Below are 19,106 nucleotides of genomic sequence, written 5' to 3' on the forward strand. Positions count from 1 at the left end.
CCGCCGCTTTCCCCCCTTGGTGTCCATACGTTTGTTCCCTACATCTGTGTCTCTATTTCTGCCTTGCAAACCGGTTCATCTATACCATTTTTCTAGATTCCACATATATGCATTGATATATGATATTTGTTTTTCTCCTTCTGACTTACTTCACTCTGTATGACAGTCTCTAGGTCCATCCACGTCTCTACAAATCAAACCAGACATTTTAATAACATTCTTGATGTGCATAGAAATCATTATTTAAACCAAACCGTACTATGAGAATAGAAGTATTCCTTAGAACCCCCCTAGTGAATCTGCCATTTGTTTTTACTCTGTACTTAATCATGCACTGAACATATGTTTATATGAAGTGGTAGGCATTTTGACAATTACATTGTGGTTTGTAAATCTGATTTTTCATCTATGGTAAGATTGCTGCCCTAACAGGAAGTGATGGCGCCTGAAGGACACTGTGCCTGAAGTCCATTCCTGTTAATGAAGAAATCAGCAATCTTTACATTGACTCTCTTCCAGGTCAGCAGTTTATGCCCTCCTTGTCCACCAATGAGGATGCTCAGGAAATGCCCAGTTTGGTGTGATTATTTTTTAAAAATTATTATCCGATCAAAGGCTTAGCATGTTTTGGAACACCTGGTTACTTTTCAAGTAGTTTTTAATGACTGGCTCTAGAAAAGATGGAAAAGGGGCATATTACCACAGACTCTGCCTCTCGGGGCTCTCTTACTTTAATCCTCTAGTCTATTTCTGCCTCCTTAAAGAGAGTCTCATTCCTGCCATCTGTGCCAACCCCACTCTTCTTTTTCCAGCAAAGCAGACACTTAATATCTGTAAGAAATAGCCTGGTGAGTTTTTTGTTTATTAATTCTTGAAACTTGGACTTAAATTTTCTTCTCTGTAACATAGCACAAGGAACCGAAAGTAACCATTGGCTGACTTAGGTGAGCAGAACTTGATACTCTTCCCACCCATGCCCCCCTGCCTATGAAACCCCAACTGGTGACAGAGTCGTATTGTCAAGCCATCTTGCACATTTGCTTGTTTTGGATGGATATTTAATAGACTGTCAAGAACAGGAGTCTGACACTTGAATTCATTCAGATGCCAGTTCTTCAGACGCCTAGTACAATTCCATTTCCTGTCCATCTGGATATCCAGGCCTTAAAACTAGTTTAAAATGTAATCATCATGACCCCAAACTTCAGTTTGTTTGTTGTCGTTGTTGTTACATATACAGACATATGTATAGTGACTTAGGAAAAAGTAGCAAACTCAGTGGGATTTGAGGAGTGATTCTGAGAACAGAGTATTTGTTAGATGTAATTAAAGTTTTCTACATTCATTGAAAGAATTATCAAATTAAAATTCTGGTTTCTGGGTTTCACATACTAAAAGTATCATCAAGACAGATTATCTTGTTTAAACCAGTGAACAGTTATTCTAATAGAAATGTGAACAAAAACATAATTAATCTGCAAATTGTTCATCATTGCTGAGGATGGGATTGTAGGTCTTTAACCTGTAGGGCGTGTGTGTGTGTGTGAATACCTACAGTTTCTGTAATTATATTTTTTTTTAATTTTTTTTTAAATTTATTTATTTATTTTGGCTGCTTTGGTTCTTTGTTGCTGTGCGCAGCTTTCTCTAGTTGCGGCGAGCGGGGGCTACTCTTCGTTGTGGTGCGCAGGCTTCTCATTGCGGTGGCTTCTCTTGTTGCAGGGTGCAGGTTCCAGGTGCATGGGCTTCAGTAGTCGTGGCATACGGGCTCAGTAGTTGTTGCTTCTGGGCTCTAGAGCGCAGGCTCAGTAGTTGTGGCACACGGGCCTAGTTGCTCCGCGGCATGTGGGATTTTCCCGGACCAGGGCTCGAACCTGTGCGTGCCCCCTGCATTGGCAGGCGGATTCTTAACCACTGCACCACCAGGGAAGCCCTGTAATTATATTTTTATATAAATTTTATGTACACACATATATTTCTGAGATTGTGAACATTCAACTTAAAAGAAAACTTTTAACAATAACACTAAATTTTACTATAAAATGGAGACATTTCTTTTGCAGCGTTCCTTATATTTTTTATATTGGAACTGCATTACTATTTTCTAGCCATGGAAGAGAGAGCAGTTCAGCGAGCTGAACGTAGGCGGATCTTGGCAGAGAGGAAGAAAAAAAAAGAAGAGGAGAAATTGGTAATAAATCAAGAATGCAAAGTGAGGCAAGAAAAAGGATTTGTATAGGCCTTTATTAAAAAATGAAACCTAGCTTGTTTAAGACCATTAAGGCAATAGTGTAACACCAACTTTGGATATGGCTTTTTGCCTCCCGGCCTGAACTCTGTGATAATTTTAGGAAAATGAAGGGAAAAAACATCAGCGTCATTAGTATAGCAGGAAGGGAATATTATGAAAGTTGTTGGGAGCTGGCAACTTAGAAGATTTACACATAACCAAGACTAATGTGTTACACGTAAATGTCCAACCTGATAAGTTTACAAAGGTGAGTAATTCTTATCTTCCAAAGTTTTGACCTGGACTGCCAGAAGTAAATTTTGTACCTACTAAGAAAAAATAAATAGTTCTAACAGCTTTGGGGTTTTTTGGCGAAATGGAAGAAAAATTTTTCTTAATGCTATATATAGTTTGGACTTAGTATTTCATAAATGAAAATAAGAACTAAAAAGTAATCATTTTGTAATGAAAAGTTAATGGTCTTATTCATGCTCAGTCTCATCTTCCCAAGTAGAAGAGAATTCTTTTGGAGAAACATTTAGGTTACACTACTGACCACCTGCTGGTCAGGTTTTCTGCTTTTAACACAAAGCGCAGGTTTCTTCCAGAGACTGGGCAAGCACTTTGGTAGATACCTGACTTTCCTCAAAATAAAAGATCTTATTTCCACACAAATTGGGGGTTCTGATTTTTACAAATTCTAATCTTGATCAGGCCCAGTTAAAGGCCCAAGAGGAGGAACGTCGGAAGAGGGAGGCAGAAGAAAAGGAGGCTCAGCTTGAGAAAAAACGAGAAGAGAAGAGACTGAAGAAAATGGTTAGTAGTTTCTATTTGGTCAGCCACCTGTCCTTTGAAGCCTGTTGTGTGCAATCCTGTGGTCCTGTGCCCCTTCCCTCCGGAGAACGTCGGTCTAGAACACTCTTCTCTCACCTCTACCCTTTCTCTACCTTATTTAATGAAAACTTATTCATTCCTCAGATCTTAGCTCAACATGGTTAGCCTTTCCTGCCTTGTCCCACCCTCCTCTCTACCCAGAGTCTGTTTAGGTCCCCCTTTATGGACTCTGAGTATATCTTCTTCAAAGTACTACCAGGGCTTATAATTATGTATCTGTTTCTTGATTGTCTTATTCATTTCTTTATCCCCAACTAAACCGTAATCTCCATAAGAATAAAGGGAGCACTCTGATGTTACTCACTATTAAACTGGCCAGTGGTAGAAACTCAGAAAGTCTACTGAATGGATGAAAAATGAATGGACAAACAAATGAACAAATGGAAGAAAATACAGAAGAAGTAAGAGATACTAAGCTCTTACTTTCAAGGTTATTAAATTCTAGTTGGAAAGATAAGGCCTAAAAATACACACCTGTCAGAGAGAATATAGTACAAGCATATGCTGTCCTGTGCCTCACAGACCAAAAGAGATCAAGAGAGTCATATGAACAGGGCTAGATCCATGAAGATTTTGGAGAAATCAGAAGTATTTTCATAGAAGAGGGATTTGAATTGGAAACTGTATTAGTCAGGGTTCTCCAGTGAAACACAACCAGTAAGATATATGTATAGGAAGAGATTTATTATGAGGAACTGGCTCACAGGATTATGGAGGTGAGAAGTCCCAGGAGCTGCTGTCTGCAAGCTGAAGACCTAGGAAAGCTGGTAATTCCAGTAATTCCAGTCCAAGTCCAAAGGCCTGAAACCAGAGGAGCCAGTGGTATAAATCCCAGTTCAAGGTCAGGAGAAGACCAATGTCCCAGCTCAACAGGCAGGCAAGAAGCAAAAAAACAGGCAAATTCCTCCCTCCTCTGCCTTTTTGTCCTCTTCAGGCCCTCAAAGGACTTGATAATGCCCACCCACATTTGGGAGGGCAGGCTGCTTTACTGAGTCAACAGATTCAAAGGCTGATCTCGCCTGGAAACAGCCTCACAGACACCCAGAAATGTTTAATCTGGGAACCCTGTGGAACAGTCAAGTTGACACATAAAATTAAAATCACAAGTCCATGCCTTATCAACTTGGCACCCATATACATCTCCCTAAACCATACCTAGTCTCCAAATAAAGACAACAACAAGATCATAATTCTGCCTAACATGATACAACTATCCTGCATACAACTGAAAATGAACACCCCTTCCCCAGAAGAGGAGGTAAAGTCCTTGAATGATGTATATTCTTCTCCTTGCTAACCATGACACAAAGTCAATACATCTTATGTTACATGATTAGGGAATAAGAGTGGAAAGAAAACAAGATACATATACACACAAACATATTCATAGCAAAATAAGAAGGGAATACTCATGACCATTACAGTCTTCATTTCTGTAACCAGTCAAGTGGATGTAGCTGGTACTTATAGTTAACCTTCTTCCACTACCCACTCTATCCTCTGTCTTCAGCAAGCATCGCTGCTAATCATGGGATGACCTGAACCTTTATTCCTGAAAGGTCTGGCCCGTTAGTAGTCCAGCATGGATTGGGTTGTAGTTTTCCTTTCACCTTAATCACAGGGCATGGTAATACTAAGAGATACCCTAAGGGGTCTCCTATATTCCAGGCATACTCTTCCTCACCTCCATTGTGGAGTAGTAGTCCTATTGCCCCTAGTAGCCGGGGTCAGTCACCCCAGCCAGCACTTCCTTTTTTACCTGTTGATTCAGAGGCATGAGGAGCCCACAGTGATTAGGTGGCATTCTTTCCAGTTCAGTGGAATCATTGTATGTCTCCTTGTGGAAGCATTTCCCCATTTGGAACCAAGACCTCTAGGCCAACAGAACATAAATTTGTGGGAAAAGAAGCAAAAATTTTGCTAGTTATAGTGAGTGGTGCCACTCCCACTTCCACCCCTTGCTTCCTGGACCCCATGAATACTGGCTATGGGAGAAACAGTACCATGTACTGGATGCTGGTTCAGAGCATATACAGACTTCCAGAGAACCTAACCCCAGACCTACAAGGTACTGCCACCTAGCTGGTGTTGCAGCTGAGTCTTCATAAGGCCATTCCACCATTCTGGCAAGCCAGCTGCTTCAGGATGGTGGGATCCATGATAAGACCAGTAAATTCCATGCATATGGGCCCTTTGCTGTACTTCTTTTGCTGTAAAGTGAGTTCCATGATCAGAAGCAATGCTGTGTGGAAATCATGATTGTGAATAAGGCATTCTGTACATCCAGGGATGGTCTGTAAGTCCATGGATGGTAGTTTTGGCAGAAATATTACGGAGAGAAAAGGCATATCCATATCCAGAGTAAGTGTCTATTCCAGTAAGAATAGAGCATTGCCCTTTACATGATGGAAACAGTCCAATATAATCAATCTGCCACCTGACAGCTGTCTGATCAACCTGGAGAATGGGGCCGTATTGAAGACTCTGTGTTAGTTTCTCCTGCTGCTGGTAGATTGGGCACTCAGCACGGCCATAGCCAGTTGGCCTTGGTGAGGGGAAATCCATATTTCTGAGCCCATGTATATCCTCCATGCCTGCCACCATGGCCACTTTGTTCATGAGCCCGCTGGGCAACGACAGCAGTGGCTGGGGGAAGAGGCTGACTGGTATCCACACAATGGGTCATCTTGTCCATGGAGCAAAAGGCATATATAATTCATCCTTTGCTAAATCAGCCGAAGAAATCTCCAGAAACAGCTCAGTTACTTCCCTTAAAAACTACCTGAGGGGTTCTAAGCGAACATTTCCCCAACATGTGTTCTGTATAATCCTAGTAGTTCCTGAGATATTAAGTAGTTTTGAGAAAATATAAGTTCTGTGGTCAAAAACGTTTGGTAAATGCTGGTTAAAAAAATCAAGTTAAACAAGTTTCATTATTAGCTGCCTTCTCAGAACCTTTAACATCCTACCAGCTATTATGAGTCTCCAGAAGAGGGACAGTGTGCCAAGCAGTCACATATGGCTGACCAAAGAACCCTTTTTATAGAGCAGCCAGCAACATCTCATGAAGAAGTGGGGGCATGCTACTGTAAAGAAGTGAGACCATTTTAAAAATACACAGTACAGAACATTTCTCCTCTCGTATCTGTTCATTGTAGAACACTGGAGAAATACAAAAAAGACGGGGGAAAAAAATCTATGAGGTAACTACTCTTAATATCTTAGAATACTTACTTCTGTTCTTTTATCTCGATGCATCTCTCTCTTTTAATAGTTAAGTTGATAATTTGTGTGTGTAGGTGTATATAGTTTTTAAGCTGCTTTTTTCATTTAGGATTTTATCATGAGTATTTTCACTTGTTATTCAGAATTCTTCAAAACCTTTTTATTTATATGCTGAAGGCCATTTTTAAAAAATAGCCTTTTTATTCTGAAATAATTTGTCTCTCTATTCCTCTGTTAATATTGCTTCCAGTTTTTAGCGATTATGAATAAAGCTGCTACAGACATTCACATGTAGGTTTTTGTTTAGACATGTTTTAAATTCACTTAGGTAAATACCTAGAAGTGTGGTTGCTGGGTAGTATGCTAAGTCTATGTTTAACTTTGTAGGTAACTGCCAAATTCTCTTCCAAAGTGGCTGCACTGTTTTGCATACCCACCAGAAAGTTCCTCTTGTCCCACATCCTTGTCAGCAATTGTTATTGTCCTTTTGTTTGTTGGTTTGTTTGCTTGTTTTTTGCATTTTAAGCATTCTAATAGTGTGTCATGAGTGGTATCTCATTGTGGTGTTTATTTGCATTTTCCAAACAACAAATAATGTTGAGCATCTTATTTGTTTACTTGCCTTCTACATGTCTTATATGGTGAAGTGTCTGTTCAGATCTTTTTGACCCATTTTTCAGTTGAGTTATTTTCTTATTGAGTTGTTATTTCTTATTGCTTATTATCTTATTAAGTTATTTCTTACTGGGTTTTAAGAGTTCTTTATATATTCTGGACCAAGTCCTCTACTAGATATGGGACTGCAGATATTTTCTCCCAGTCTGTGGCTTGTATTTTAATTCACTTAACAGCGACTTTCACAGAGGAAAAGTTTTAATTTTGATAAAGTCCAATTTATTGATTTTTTTTTCTTTCACTGGATGTGCTTTTAGTATTGTATGCAAAAACTAATCTCCAAATCCAAGGTTACTCAGATTTTCTCTTATATTTTCTTCAAGAAGTTTTATAGTTTTATGTTTTACATTTAGATCTGCTGTCCATTTGGAGATAATTGTTGCATAAGGTGTAAAGTATGTATCAAGTTTATTTTTTTGCATATAGACATCCATTTGTTCCAGTATCATCTGTTGAGAAGGCTATCTTTTCTCCATTGAATTACATTTATACTTTTGTCAAAAATCAGTTGACTGCATTTATGTGGGACTATTTCTGGGCTCTATTCTGTTCTGTTCATCTTTATGTGTAGTCCTTCGCCAGTACCACATTATCTTTGATTGCTGTAGCTTTATAGTAAATCTTGCAGTCTCACAGTGTGAATTTTTCCACTTTATTCTTTTTCAGAATGTTTTGGCTATTCTAGTTTCTTGATCTTTCTATATAAATTGACAATCTTGTCAATTTGTATAAAAAAGCTTGCTACATTTGGGATCGTATTGAGATTGATTGGGATCATATTGAATGTATAGATCAAATCAGGAGAACTGACATTTAACAACATTGGGTCTTTAATCTGTGAACATGATATAGCTCTCCATTTATTTAGATCTTTGATTTGTCTATGAGTATTTTATAGCTTTCCACATATCTTACATATTTTTTGTTAGATTTATACCTAAGTACTTATTTTTGTGGTGCTATTGCAAATGATATCTTTTTAAAATTTCAGATTCCATTTATTCATTGCTAGTAGGTAGGAACACAGTTCATTTTTGTATGTTGACATTGTATCTTGTAACCTTGCTAAACTCACTTATTCATTCTAGGAAGTTTTTTGGTAGATTTTTTTGGGGGGATTTTCTACATAGACCACCATATTGTCTGCCAATAAAGGCAGTTTATTTCTTCCTTTCCAATCTGTATGCCTTTTCTTTCTTTTTCTTGCCTTATTGCACTAGCTAGGACTTCCAGTGCAAGGTTGAACAGTACTGAGAGAAGATATCCTTGCCTTAGTCCAGATCTCAGGGGGAAGATTGAGTCTCTCAACATTATTGTCATATATGTCATATATTTTACTTTTATATATATTATAAATACCCATCACCTTGTCACTGTTATTGCTTTACAGTTATATTTCAGTGTAATTAAAAATAAGCCAAAAATTATATTTTACATTCATTTCTTCCATTTCTAGTGCTCTTTATTTCTTTGTGTAGGTCTAAGTTTAAGCTATGTCATATTCCTTCTGCCTGAAGAATGTCCTCTGACATTTCTTACAGGGTTGGTCTACTGGTAATGAATTCCCTTAGTTTTTATTTGTTTGAGAATTCTTTATCTTTCCTTCATTTTTGAAGGGTATTTTCACAGGGTATATTGATAGAATTCTGGGTTTACAGTTTTTTTCTTTCAACACTTTAAAAATGTCACTCTGTTGTCTTCTTGCTTGTCTGGTTTCTGGCAAGAAGTTTGCTTTAATTCTTATCTTTGTTCCTTTGTAGATATCGTAGTCTGCTCAGGCTGCCATAACAAAATACCACAGGGCAAGTGGCTTAAACAACAGAAATTAACATTCTCACAATCCAGGAGGCTGGATGTCCAAGATCAGGGTGACAGCATGGTTGGTTTCTGGTGAGAGCTCTCTTCCAGGCGGGTAGAAAGCCACCTTCTCAGCGTGTCGTCGCACGTCCTTTCCTTGGTGCATGTACACAGAGAGGGAGAGAGACAGTGTGTGAGCTCTCTGGTATCTCTTTTTATGAGGACACTAATCCCACCCTTAGAACCTCATTTTACCTTAATTACTTCTTTAGCGGCCCCATGTCCAAATACAGCCACACTGGGGCAGTGGGTGGTGTGGGTTTAGGACTTCAACATATGAATCTGGAGGGGAACAAAAACATTAAATCCATAAGAGTAGGTACGATGGGTTTCCTCCAGCTGCCTTCAAGATTTTTTCTGTCTTTGGGTTTTAGCAATTTGAATATGATATGTCTAGGTATAGTATGTTTGTTTGTTTGTTTTCCTTGCTTGGTGGACTCTAAGTTTCTTAGTTATGTGGTTTTGTGTCTGTCTGTAACTTTAGGATATGTTTTACCCATTATTTCTTCAAATATTTTACCTGCCTCATTTTTTCTTCTCCTTCTGAGATTCCAGTTATGCTTGTATTGCATTGTTTGATATTGTCCCACAGCTCTTCGATGCTCTGTTGTTTTTTTTCACTCTTTTTTTTCTCTTTGCTTTTCAGGTTATATAATTTCTATTGCCCCAACTTCAAGTAACCTGATACTTTCCTCAGCTGTATCAAGTCTAGTGATGAGCCTATTGAAGGCCCTCTTCATTTCTATTACCGTGTGTTTTTGATTTCTAGCATTTTCATTTGACTCTTTATTATAGTTTCCCTATCTCTGCTAAAATTACCTATCTAATCTTGAATGATGACTGCCTTTTCCATTAGAGCTTTTAATATTATCATTAATTATTTAAAATTTCCTCTCTGATAGTTCCAACATCTTTCATATTTGAGTGTTGTTCTAATGATGGCTTTATCTTTTCAGACTGTGTTTATTTCTTGTCTTTTAATATGTCTGATTTTTTTGTTGTTGAAAGCCAGACATGTACAGGGCAATAGAAACTGAGATAAATGGGCCTTTAGTGTGGAGATTTGTGTTAATGTAGCCAGGAGTTGGGCTATGTTTGAAGTTTGTTGTTGCTATGGTTACCATTGTTGAGGTTTGTTGTTGCTATGGGCACCATAGACTTCAATATTCACTAGTGACTTTTTTTTTGTCCTCTCTTTTGGCTTTAGGTCTTCCCTTTGTGCTGTTCCCTGAGAAAATCTGTCTCTTTCAACCCTCCAGCTGTACTCCTCTGTTATTACTAGAGGTTTGCTAGCGTGCTGGTGTGGTGTGGATGAGGGGAGCATTCTCTAACGTTCTCTTTGGAGTGCACAGTATTGGCCATTCGGAAGAATTTCTGCTCCTACTCTAGGGGCAGAGCTTTTCCCTGCCCCTGTGTTCCCTTCCTTCAGTATCCACTGTCTCGGTCTATGACCTTAAAGCCCTTCCCTCTGTGAGGTTCCTTCTTCACTTGAATGAGATAGGGAGGCTGGTCTGGGCAGAGTTCCCCTCCCCCAGCTGCAGCGGCATTACACTAGTGCCTTCAGTTGGCGCTGCTTGCAGATGAAGCCCCGGAGAAGAGTCGGGGCAGATTTTGCAGTGGTTGCTGTTCCTCTCCCCCAGCTAGAACCACGGCGGGGACTTAATCCGGATTTTCCCTGATCCTCTCTGTGAGAGCCTGGTGGAGTTCCTAGAGCAAAGAGGTTAAGAACCTCCCTATGACTGTGACCCCCAGGAGCTTCACCTTCCTCATGCTGGCCCACCCTTGGCCTCCAGCAGTTAGCCAGATTTCTAGCTTAATGATCTTACTGGCTCAGGGGTAGGGTGGCTTCTGCCTCAGATAAGCAAATGCTTGGGTGTTGTGTCTCCCTGAAGGTGCCTGTCTCCAGATTTGGGGATGGCTTCAGTTCTCTGACCGGTTCATAAAAAGTCATTAATTTGTTATCTATCTGTCCAGTTTTTTTCTTGCTGGAAGCAAACTGCTTATACAGAGCAAGAAGGATGAGAAATACATTACTGGCCAATAGGTTGTTTTGTTTCTCTCACTATCCAAGCCCAAATCTTTTCTTTTTTAGGAAAGGTAAAATGTAAGTTCAGTCTACAACAACAGACAAAAAGATTTTGTCACATAGACTAGTTTCCATTTAGTAAATCAGCTGTTTGTAGCAGTCTCAATTGAGATGGATGCATTTATAGACTGACTTGTTTGAGCTTTCTTTGGGAGCAGCTTTAGATCTAAAATGCACTTGGCAATTGTCTCCTTTTGCTTCTGAGCAAAGATGCTCTGCACAATGTGTTTTTCTACGCAGTTTATCATGTGGTTGTATTCCTTTTGATGCATCATTTTCTGCACGGTGATTCTTGACCTCCTATATACTTTATATAGCCATTACCAGTAAGCACCCTCCCAGGCCATAGCAGTGTTATTCCTCTGAACATCAAAAAAGTAATGGCACTTCTCAACCAGTGCCTGCTGTGGCTTGTCCAAATCAGTTGCATCCTGGATGTGTTTGATGGAAGCCTGCTTCCTCTCTTCTAGTTGGGCTGTTTTTGCTCATTACGTTTATCAGCAAATTGTCCGACAGAGGTACCATACTTCTTTCTAATTACATAGATGAGCAACCCTACTGTTGATAAAGGTCTCTAGCAATCACATATATTTCTTTGGGTAGAAAACACAAGATCAGTTCTGTGATACCAGTTTTAGGATACAGAACTGGAAGAATTCCTCAGGGATAAGCCCATGACAAATTTGTCCTCCATATTAAAAAAAAGAGGTGGGAATTCCCCAGAGGTCCAGTGGTTAAGACTCCATGCTTTCATTGCCGAGGGCGTTGGTTCAATCCCTGGTCGAGTAACTAAGATCCCACAAGCCGCGTGGTACGACCAAAAAATAAAACCCAAAGAAACAAAACAAAACAAAACAAAAAAGAAGTGGTTCAAGGTCTAGACATGGCTGCCCTCTGTGAAAGATTCCTGTTACCTGCAGTTCGCCTGTATCTACAAGTACTGCATTCTTCAGAGAGGGGCCACTTTAGCAATGGCAGAAGTACCACCTATGGCAGCATGGTCAGTGATGCTCCAAGTGGTGGCTTAATGTCCCTGTGACCCTGACAGGATAGCCTATCAGGTGCAGCAGTAAGATGGCCAGTCATAGGTCTCACACAGTGATCTTTTGAAGATAATCTAAATTCCTTTTAACATCCCATTGCTTTATTTTTATTAAAAGTATTCTAGAAATACTTATCAGGCAGTAACTTTTATGGCTGTGTAAATATGCTTTGTATTAATAGACAGTTGATGAAGTTTATGGTGGAAAGATAAATTTATCAGAGAAGACCGGGCAAGATTTGAAGTCTTTCATAATTGCTTAGCAAGCATATTTGTTCATTTAACAAATATATGTCGAGCATCTACTATGTGCTAGGCATTGTTCTAGATATTAGAGCAGTGGAGAAGACAGACAGTAGCCCTGCCCTCATAAAGCTTATATGCTAGTTGGGGAAAACAGGCAATAAACAAGATAATAACTAAGAAGTAGAGGGAGAGGTATAATGGGGAAAGCAAGATGGGGAAAGCCTCTCTGAAGAAGTGATACTTGAGCCGCTAGATGCTGAGGAGGCCTCTGTAAGGTCCACAAGGGCAGGTTAAATGTGAGATACCTATTAGACATCCAAATGAACATGTCAAATAGGCAGTTGAATATATAAGCCCAGACATCAAGATTGTAGTAAGGAACCTGGGAGTCAAAACCATGTCAGTGTTTTTAATGTTCTGGAAGTGAATGAAATCAACTTGGGAGATTGTCTGGATAGAGAAGAAATATGAGGATCCAGGACTGAGTCCTAGAATATGTGAATAACTACTCAGAGGATGAGGAGATAGTGAGGTAGGAAGCATACCAGGAGAATTGTTGATTGAAAAGCTGAGAGAAAAAAGTATTTCTGGAAGGAAGTGATGGTGGTTAACTGGGCTAAATGCTGCTGGGTTCAATGAAAAAGAGGACAGACAAGTGAAACTTTGATTTGGCAACATGGAGATTATTCATGACATAGACAAGAGTGTTTTCAGTGGACTGCTGGGAAGGGAGCCCATATAATAGGGGTCACATGTGGTTGAAGGATTTTTTTTTTTCTGTTGGCAGTTGGTCTTTTTTTTTTTTTTTTTTTTTTTTTTTTTTTTTTTTTTTGTAGGCAGTTGGTCTTTTTTTTTTTTTTTTTTTTTTTTTTTTAAAGGATATCTTTTTTTTTTTTTTTTTTAAATTATTTATTTATTTATTTTTTTATTTATGGCTGTGTTGGGTCTTCGTTTCTGTGCGAGGGCTTTCTCTAGTTGCGGCAAGTGGGGACCACTCTTCATCGCGGTGCGTGGGCCTCTCATTATTGCGGCCTCTCTTGTTGTGGAGCGCAGGCTCCAGACGCGCAGGCTCAGTAATTGTGGCTCACGGGCCTAGTTGCTCCGTGGCATGTGGGATCTTCCCAGACCAGGGCTCGAACCCGTGTCCCCTGCATTGACAGGCAGATTCTCAACCACTGCGCCACCAGGGAAGCCCGGCAGTTGGTCTTTTGAGTGTTATTTTGTTTTTTAAAAGATGGGAGGTATCAGCACATATATGCATATTGATGGGAATGATCTAGTAGCGAGGGAGAAATTCATGATACAAGAGGGCAAAGACTATAAATTACAGGAGTGCCTAACTGGGAATACGTTCCAGAGCACAATGAAAGGGTGGCTTATAATGGATGGAAGGCAGAGTGTGGGAATGGTGTCAACTGCCCTGTATTCTTCTCAATTCTTGCTGTAATTCCTTGTCTTTCTTTCAAAGCAGTAGTGGTGGAGAGAGATATATATATATATTCAAATGAGTCTCATTTGTTGCATATCGTTTGTTGAATAATTTAAATCAGAAAGATACCCTGATTTTGTGTCCCTTTTTAGCCTGAGTGAATTATGCTTTGTGAAACCCTAGCTGCATCGATCCCCAATGTAAGTGCCATCTCAAGGCGGACGGCATCATTTCACGTAATCCTCCCAATAAACCTTAGATGCAGGTGTTATGGACATTTTCTATACAAGGAAATGGAAAATACAGTAATAGTAATGAAATACAGCCAACTCTATTGAGGAAACCTTAATCAAGGGAGGAAATACACATTTAAAGTAAATTGTTGCATATGAATACAAAATTTTGGCTCAAGCAGGTATCTGATTTATTAAATGTTTTTCTTTCTATTTTTCCATGGAAAAGTACACTTCTAAAAAATCTACAAACAATAAATGCTGGAGAGGGTGTGGAGGAAAGGGAACCCTCTTGCACTGTTGGTGGGAATGTAAATTGGTACAGCCACTATGGAGAACAGTATGGAGAGTCCTTTAAAAAAATAAAACTAGAGCTACCATATGATCCAGCAATCCCACTCCTGGGCATATACACAGAGAAAACCATAATTTGAAAAGATACATGCACCCCAATGTTCATTATAGCACTATTTACAATAGCCAAGACATGGAAGCAACCTAAATGTCCATCAACAGAGGTATGGATAAAGAAGCTGTGGTACGTATATACAGTGGAATATTACTCAGCCATAAAAAAGAATGAAATAATGCCATTTGCAGCAACATGGATGGACCTAGAGATTGTCACTACAGAGTGAAGTAAGTCAGACAGAGACAGACAAATACCATATGATATCACTTGTATGTGGAATCTAAAAAAAGGGTACAAATAAACTTATCTACAAAACAGAAATAGAGTTACAGGTGTACAAAACAAACTTAATGGTTACCAGCAGGTAAGGTGGGGGAGGGATAAATTGGGAGATTGGGCTTGACATATACACACTACTATATATAAAATAGATAACTAAAAAGGACCTACTGTATAGCACAGGGAACTCTACTCAATACTCTGTAATGGCCTATATGGGAAACGAATCTAAAACAGAGTGGATATATGTATATGTATAACTGATTCACTTTGCTGTACAGCAGAAACCTACAGAACATTGTAAATCAACTATATGCCAATAAAAATTTTTTTTAAATAAATAAATACACCATTTTCCCCCACAAGCCACATGAAAATGGTTTTCCTTAAGAGCCTACAACACCGGCCATAGAGTTGTAATTCTAGGAAGATAACTTAGTTGTGTGTGTGAACAGGGTTGGCCGAGCCTGAGGGCTTCTCCAGAGGCTTACTGTGTTAGATTCCTGTCTACAAGTTGCAACTGCTGCCTCGATGCTACAGGGACATTTCAGTGGATGTGAAAATGGCCAGCTTTCATTTTCCTCCCCACTTAACTCTCAGCTTCCTCTTGTTGGTCATAAGAAAATTCTCGAAAATAATTTTTCTTTCCATTCAATTCAATATCTCAACTGTCTGTAATAAAGATTATGAAGGTAATTTTGGTTGAATCCTTTAGAGAATATGGACATTTCATATTCATTGAGGAATGTGTACAGATAAAGGTAGTTTGGATTGGAAGATCAGAGCAAGTCTCCCTTCCACCTTAGAAATGTTCCAGTGCCCTCTCTCATTCTTTTTTTCCTCAGAGAGGACTCAGGCAATTAAGTAGTTGTCAGAATCAGCCAATTCACCACAACCGTTTTCTTGAAGTGAAATTGTGGCAAATAAAGAAAAAGAAGCTTAAATTAAGTGATTTTTACTGCCGAGACTGACAACTACTGTGAAGACAGTCTGAAGTCTTTGCTTTTGCTCCTGTGACTTGCATAACAGCCATCACTAGACTTTTAATGGAGTATGAAGTATCTTTAAATTTGAATAGAATAATTCATATATAAATTTCTACCCCATGATCTAAATGAAGGGGCTATATTGCTACGTTTCCCGTAATAATAAGGGGAAAATACTGATTGCTCTCCTAACTGTTTTACTTCCTAGTAACTTGGTGAGATGTAAATCATTTCTGTGAACAATGCTGAATAAATCCTAGGATATGCATAGCCCTGATTCTTGCAGGATTCATGAGGAACTTTTCCTCACCCTCTTTGCAGAATTGTTTCCTTTTTTTTAATGTTCCAGTGTTCTGTTACCATGATTAACATGCTGTTTAGTGGTTACATATTCAAATTAAAGTAATTAGCTATTTGTTGAAATGAAATTCATGAGTTTTTAGGTCATTGCATCTTTTTTTTTTAGTTTTATTGAGGTGTAATTGACAAAATTCTAAGATACTTCAAATGTACATAAAACATGATGATTTGATATATGTTGGCATTGTAAAAGGATTCCCACTGGGTTAATTAACATATCCATCACCTCACATACTTATTGTGTGTGTGTGTGTGTGTGTGTGTGTGTGTGTGTGTAAGAATGCTTATTTTCTCCTCTCTTAGTAAGTTTCAATTATGAAATGTTATCAACTGTAGTTACCGTGTTATACATTAGGTCCTCAGACCTTATTCATCTTGTAACTGAAAGTTTGTACCATTTTTCCAGGCCCTACCTATTTCTCCCACCTCAAAGGCACTGACAGTCACCATCCTACTCTGTTTCTACAATTTCAACCCATTTTTGTTTTAAGGTTCCACATATAAGTGATACCACTTAGTATTTTTGTTTTTCTCTGTCTGGCCTATTTTACTGAGCATAATGCCCTCAAAATTCATCCATGTTGTCAATAATGACCAGATTTCCTTCTTTTTTTTTTTAAGGCTGAATAATATTCCATTGTGTGTATCTATAGCACATTTTTTATCCATTCATACATCGATGGATACCTACTTTGTTTCCATTCCTTGGCTATTGTTAATAATGCTGCAATAAGCATAGGAGTACAGATATGTCTTTGAGACAGTGATTTTGTTTCCTATGGATATATACTCAGAAGTAGGATTGCTGGATAATATAGTAGTTCCATTTTTAATTTCTTGAGGAACCGCCATACTGTTTTCCACAGTGGCTGTACCAGTTTACATTCCCCAACAGTGTGCAAGGGTTCCCTTTTCTCCATATCCTCATTAGCATTTGTTATCTCTTGTCTTTTTGATAATTGCCATTCTAACAGGTGTCAGGTGATAGCTCACTGTGGTTTTGATTTGTGTATCCCTGATAATTAGTGACGCTGAGCACCTTTTCACATACCTGTTGGCCATTTGTGTGTGTCTTCTCTGGAAAAATGTCTCTTCAGATCCTTTACCCATTTTTTCAAATGAGTTTTTTGCTATTGAGTTATATGAGTTCCTTATATATTTTGGATATTAACCCCTTATTGGATATGTGGTTGCAAATATTTTCTCCCATTCTATAGGTTGCCTTTTCATTTTGTTGATGGTTTCCCTTGCTGTTCAGAAGCTTTTTAGTTTGATGTAGTCCTGCTTATTCATTTTGGCTTTTGTTGCCCTTGCTTTTGGTGTCAAATCCAAGATTTTGATTACTGATTCAGTCTATAGTAATTAGTCTATTCAGATTTTTTAATTCTTCATGATTCAGTCTTAGTAGGTTGCATGTTTCTAGGACTATATCCATTTCTTCTAGATTATCTAACTTGTTGGCATTTGTTTATAGTAGTTTTTTTTAGGATTCTTAGTATTTCTCAGTTTTCAGTAGTAATGTCTTTCATTTCTGGTTTTATTTGTCTTTTTTTTTTTTTTTTCCTTAGTCTAGCTAATGGTTTGTCTGTTTTGTTTTGGTTTTTCTTTTTAAAACAGCTCTTAGTTTCTGTGATCTTTTTAATTGTCTTTCTACTCTCTATTTCATTTATTTCTGCTCTGATCTTTATTTCCTTCCTACTACTAACTTTGGACTTAGTTTGTTCTTCTTCTGGTTCCTTGAGGTGTATAATTAGGTTGTTTATTTGAGATCTTTCTTTTTTCTTAATGTAAGCATTTAAACTTACCTCGTAGAACTGCTTTTTGCTGCATCCCATACGTTCTGGTATGTTGTGTTTCCATTTTCATTTTTGTCAGATTTTTTTTATTATTTTATTTTTCTTTTGATTCCTTTTTTGACCCTTGGTTGTTCACAAGCATGTTGTTTAATCTCCACATCTTTGTGAATTTTCCAGTTTTCCTCTTGTAACTGATTTCTAATTTCATAACATTGTAGCTGGAAAATATGCTTGGTATGATTTCAGTCTTTTTAAATTTATTAAGACTTGTTTTATGGCCTAACATATGATCTATCCTGAAGAATGTTCCATGTACACTTGAGAAAAATATGTATTCTGCTGCTGTTGGATGAAATGTTCTGTATATGTCTGTTAATTCCATCTGGTCTAATGTGTTGTTTAAGTCCAATATATCCTTGTTGATTTTCTGCCTAGATGCTCTATCCATTGTTTAAAGTGGGTTATTGAAATCCACTACTGTTATTGTATTTCTGTCTATTTCTCACTTCAAAATGTTAATATTTGCTTTGTACTTAGGTGCTCCAATGTTGAATGCATAAATATTTTCAATTGTTACATATGCTTGATGAATTGACCTCTTTATCATGATATAATGACCTTCTTTGTCCTTGATATCATTTTTGGCTTAACGTCTATATTGTCTTACGTAAATATAACTACCCCTGCTCTCTTTTGGTTCCTGTTTGCATGGAATATCTTTTTCCATTCCTTCACTTTCAGTCTCTATGTGTCCTTAAAGCTGAAGTGAGCCTCTCATAGAAAGCACATAGTTGGGTCTTGTTTTTTTAATCCGTTCAGCTACTCTGTGTCTTTTGAATGAAGGATTTAATCTGTGTACATTTAAAGTAATTATTAATAGGTGTGGACTAGCTATTGCCATTTTGTTAATTATTTTCTAGCTGTTTTGTAGTTCCTTTGTTCCTTTCTTCCTCTCTTGCATTATTCCTTTGTGCTTTGATTATATGTATTTGTGCTGTGATTTATAAATATTTTCTGTATTTACTATAAGTTTATGCTTTATGGTTACCATGAGGCTTATATAAAACATCTTGTAATTATAACAGTCTATTTTAAGCTGATAACTTCAAATGCATACAAAAACTCTACATTGTTACACTTTTCCCACCATAGTTTGTTTGTCACAATTTTATATTGTGTATCTATTAACAAGTTATTGTAGTTATAGGTATTTTTAATACTTTTGTCTTTTAACCTATACTAGAGTTTTAAGTGATTCACTCATCACCATTACAATATTAAGAGTATTCTGAATTTAACTATATATTTACCTTTATCAGTGAGTTTATACTTTCATATGTTTTCATATTACTTATT

The 19,106-nt window shown here is 37.9% G+C and overlaps 2 protein-coding genes and 1 pseudogene across 9 annotated transcripts in view; 1 reads left to right on the forward strand and 2 right to left on the reverse strand.

The window, feature by feature from the left end:
• The window catches only part of CCDC191 (coiled-coil domain containing 191), a 104,713-nt gene that overhangs the window by 64,699 nt on the left and 20,908 nt on the right, over positions 1-19,106 (forward strand). For 6 of the 7 annotated variants that reach the window (XR_014263036.1, XM_082460158.1, XM_082460159.1 and 3 more), the window contains 2 exons: positions 2,109-2,191; positions 2,945-3,046. Coding sequence is in view for 6 of the 7 variants with exons in the window: in XM_082460158.1 (XP_082316284.1) it covers positions 2,109-2,191; positions 2,945-3,046 (185 nt within the window). In the remaining variant the exon portion in view is untranslated. Of the gene's footprint in view, positions 1-2,108; positions 3,047-19,106 lie in introns of those variants that run through there. The other variant, XM_082460163.1, reaches the window with a different exon arrangement.
• ZDHHC23 (zDHHC palmitoyltransferase 23) overlaps positions 3,053-19,106 on the reverse strand; it is a 49,871-nt gene continuing 33,817 nt past the window's right edge. The window contains exon 7 of the mRNA XM_082460198.1: positions 3,053-9,163. Within this exon, the coding sequence (XP_082316324.1) occupies positions 9,090-9,163 (74 nt within the window). The 3' untranslated portion in view covers positions 3,053-9,089. The remainder of the gene's footprint in view (positions 9,164-19,106) is intronic.
• Positions 9,176-17,784, reverse strand: LOC309659574 (ATP synthase F(0) complex subunit B1, mitochondrial pseudogene; annotated as a pseudogene). The gene is made up of 2 exons: positions 17,760-17,784; positions 9,176-11,655 (listed from the first exon to the last, which is right to left on the reverse strand). The product of its transcript is annotated as an ATP synthase F(0) complex subunit B1, mitochondrial pseudogene (transcript).

The sequence above is a fragment of the Balaenoptera physalus genome, assembly GCF_965194825.1.
Source record: "Balaenoptera physalus genome assembly, chromosome: 4".
NCBI classification, from domain to species: Eukaryota; Metazoa; Chordata; class Mammalia; order Artiodactyla; family Balaenopteridae; genus Balaenoptera; species Balaenoptera physalus.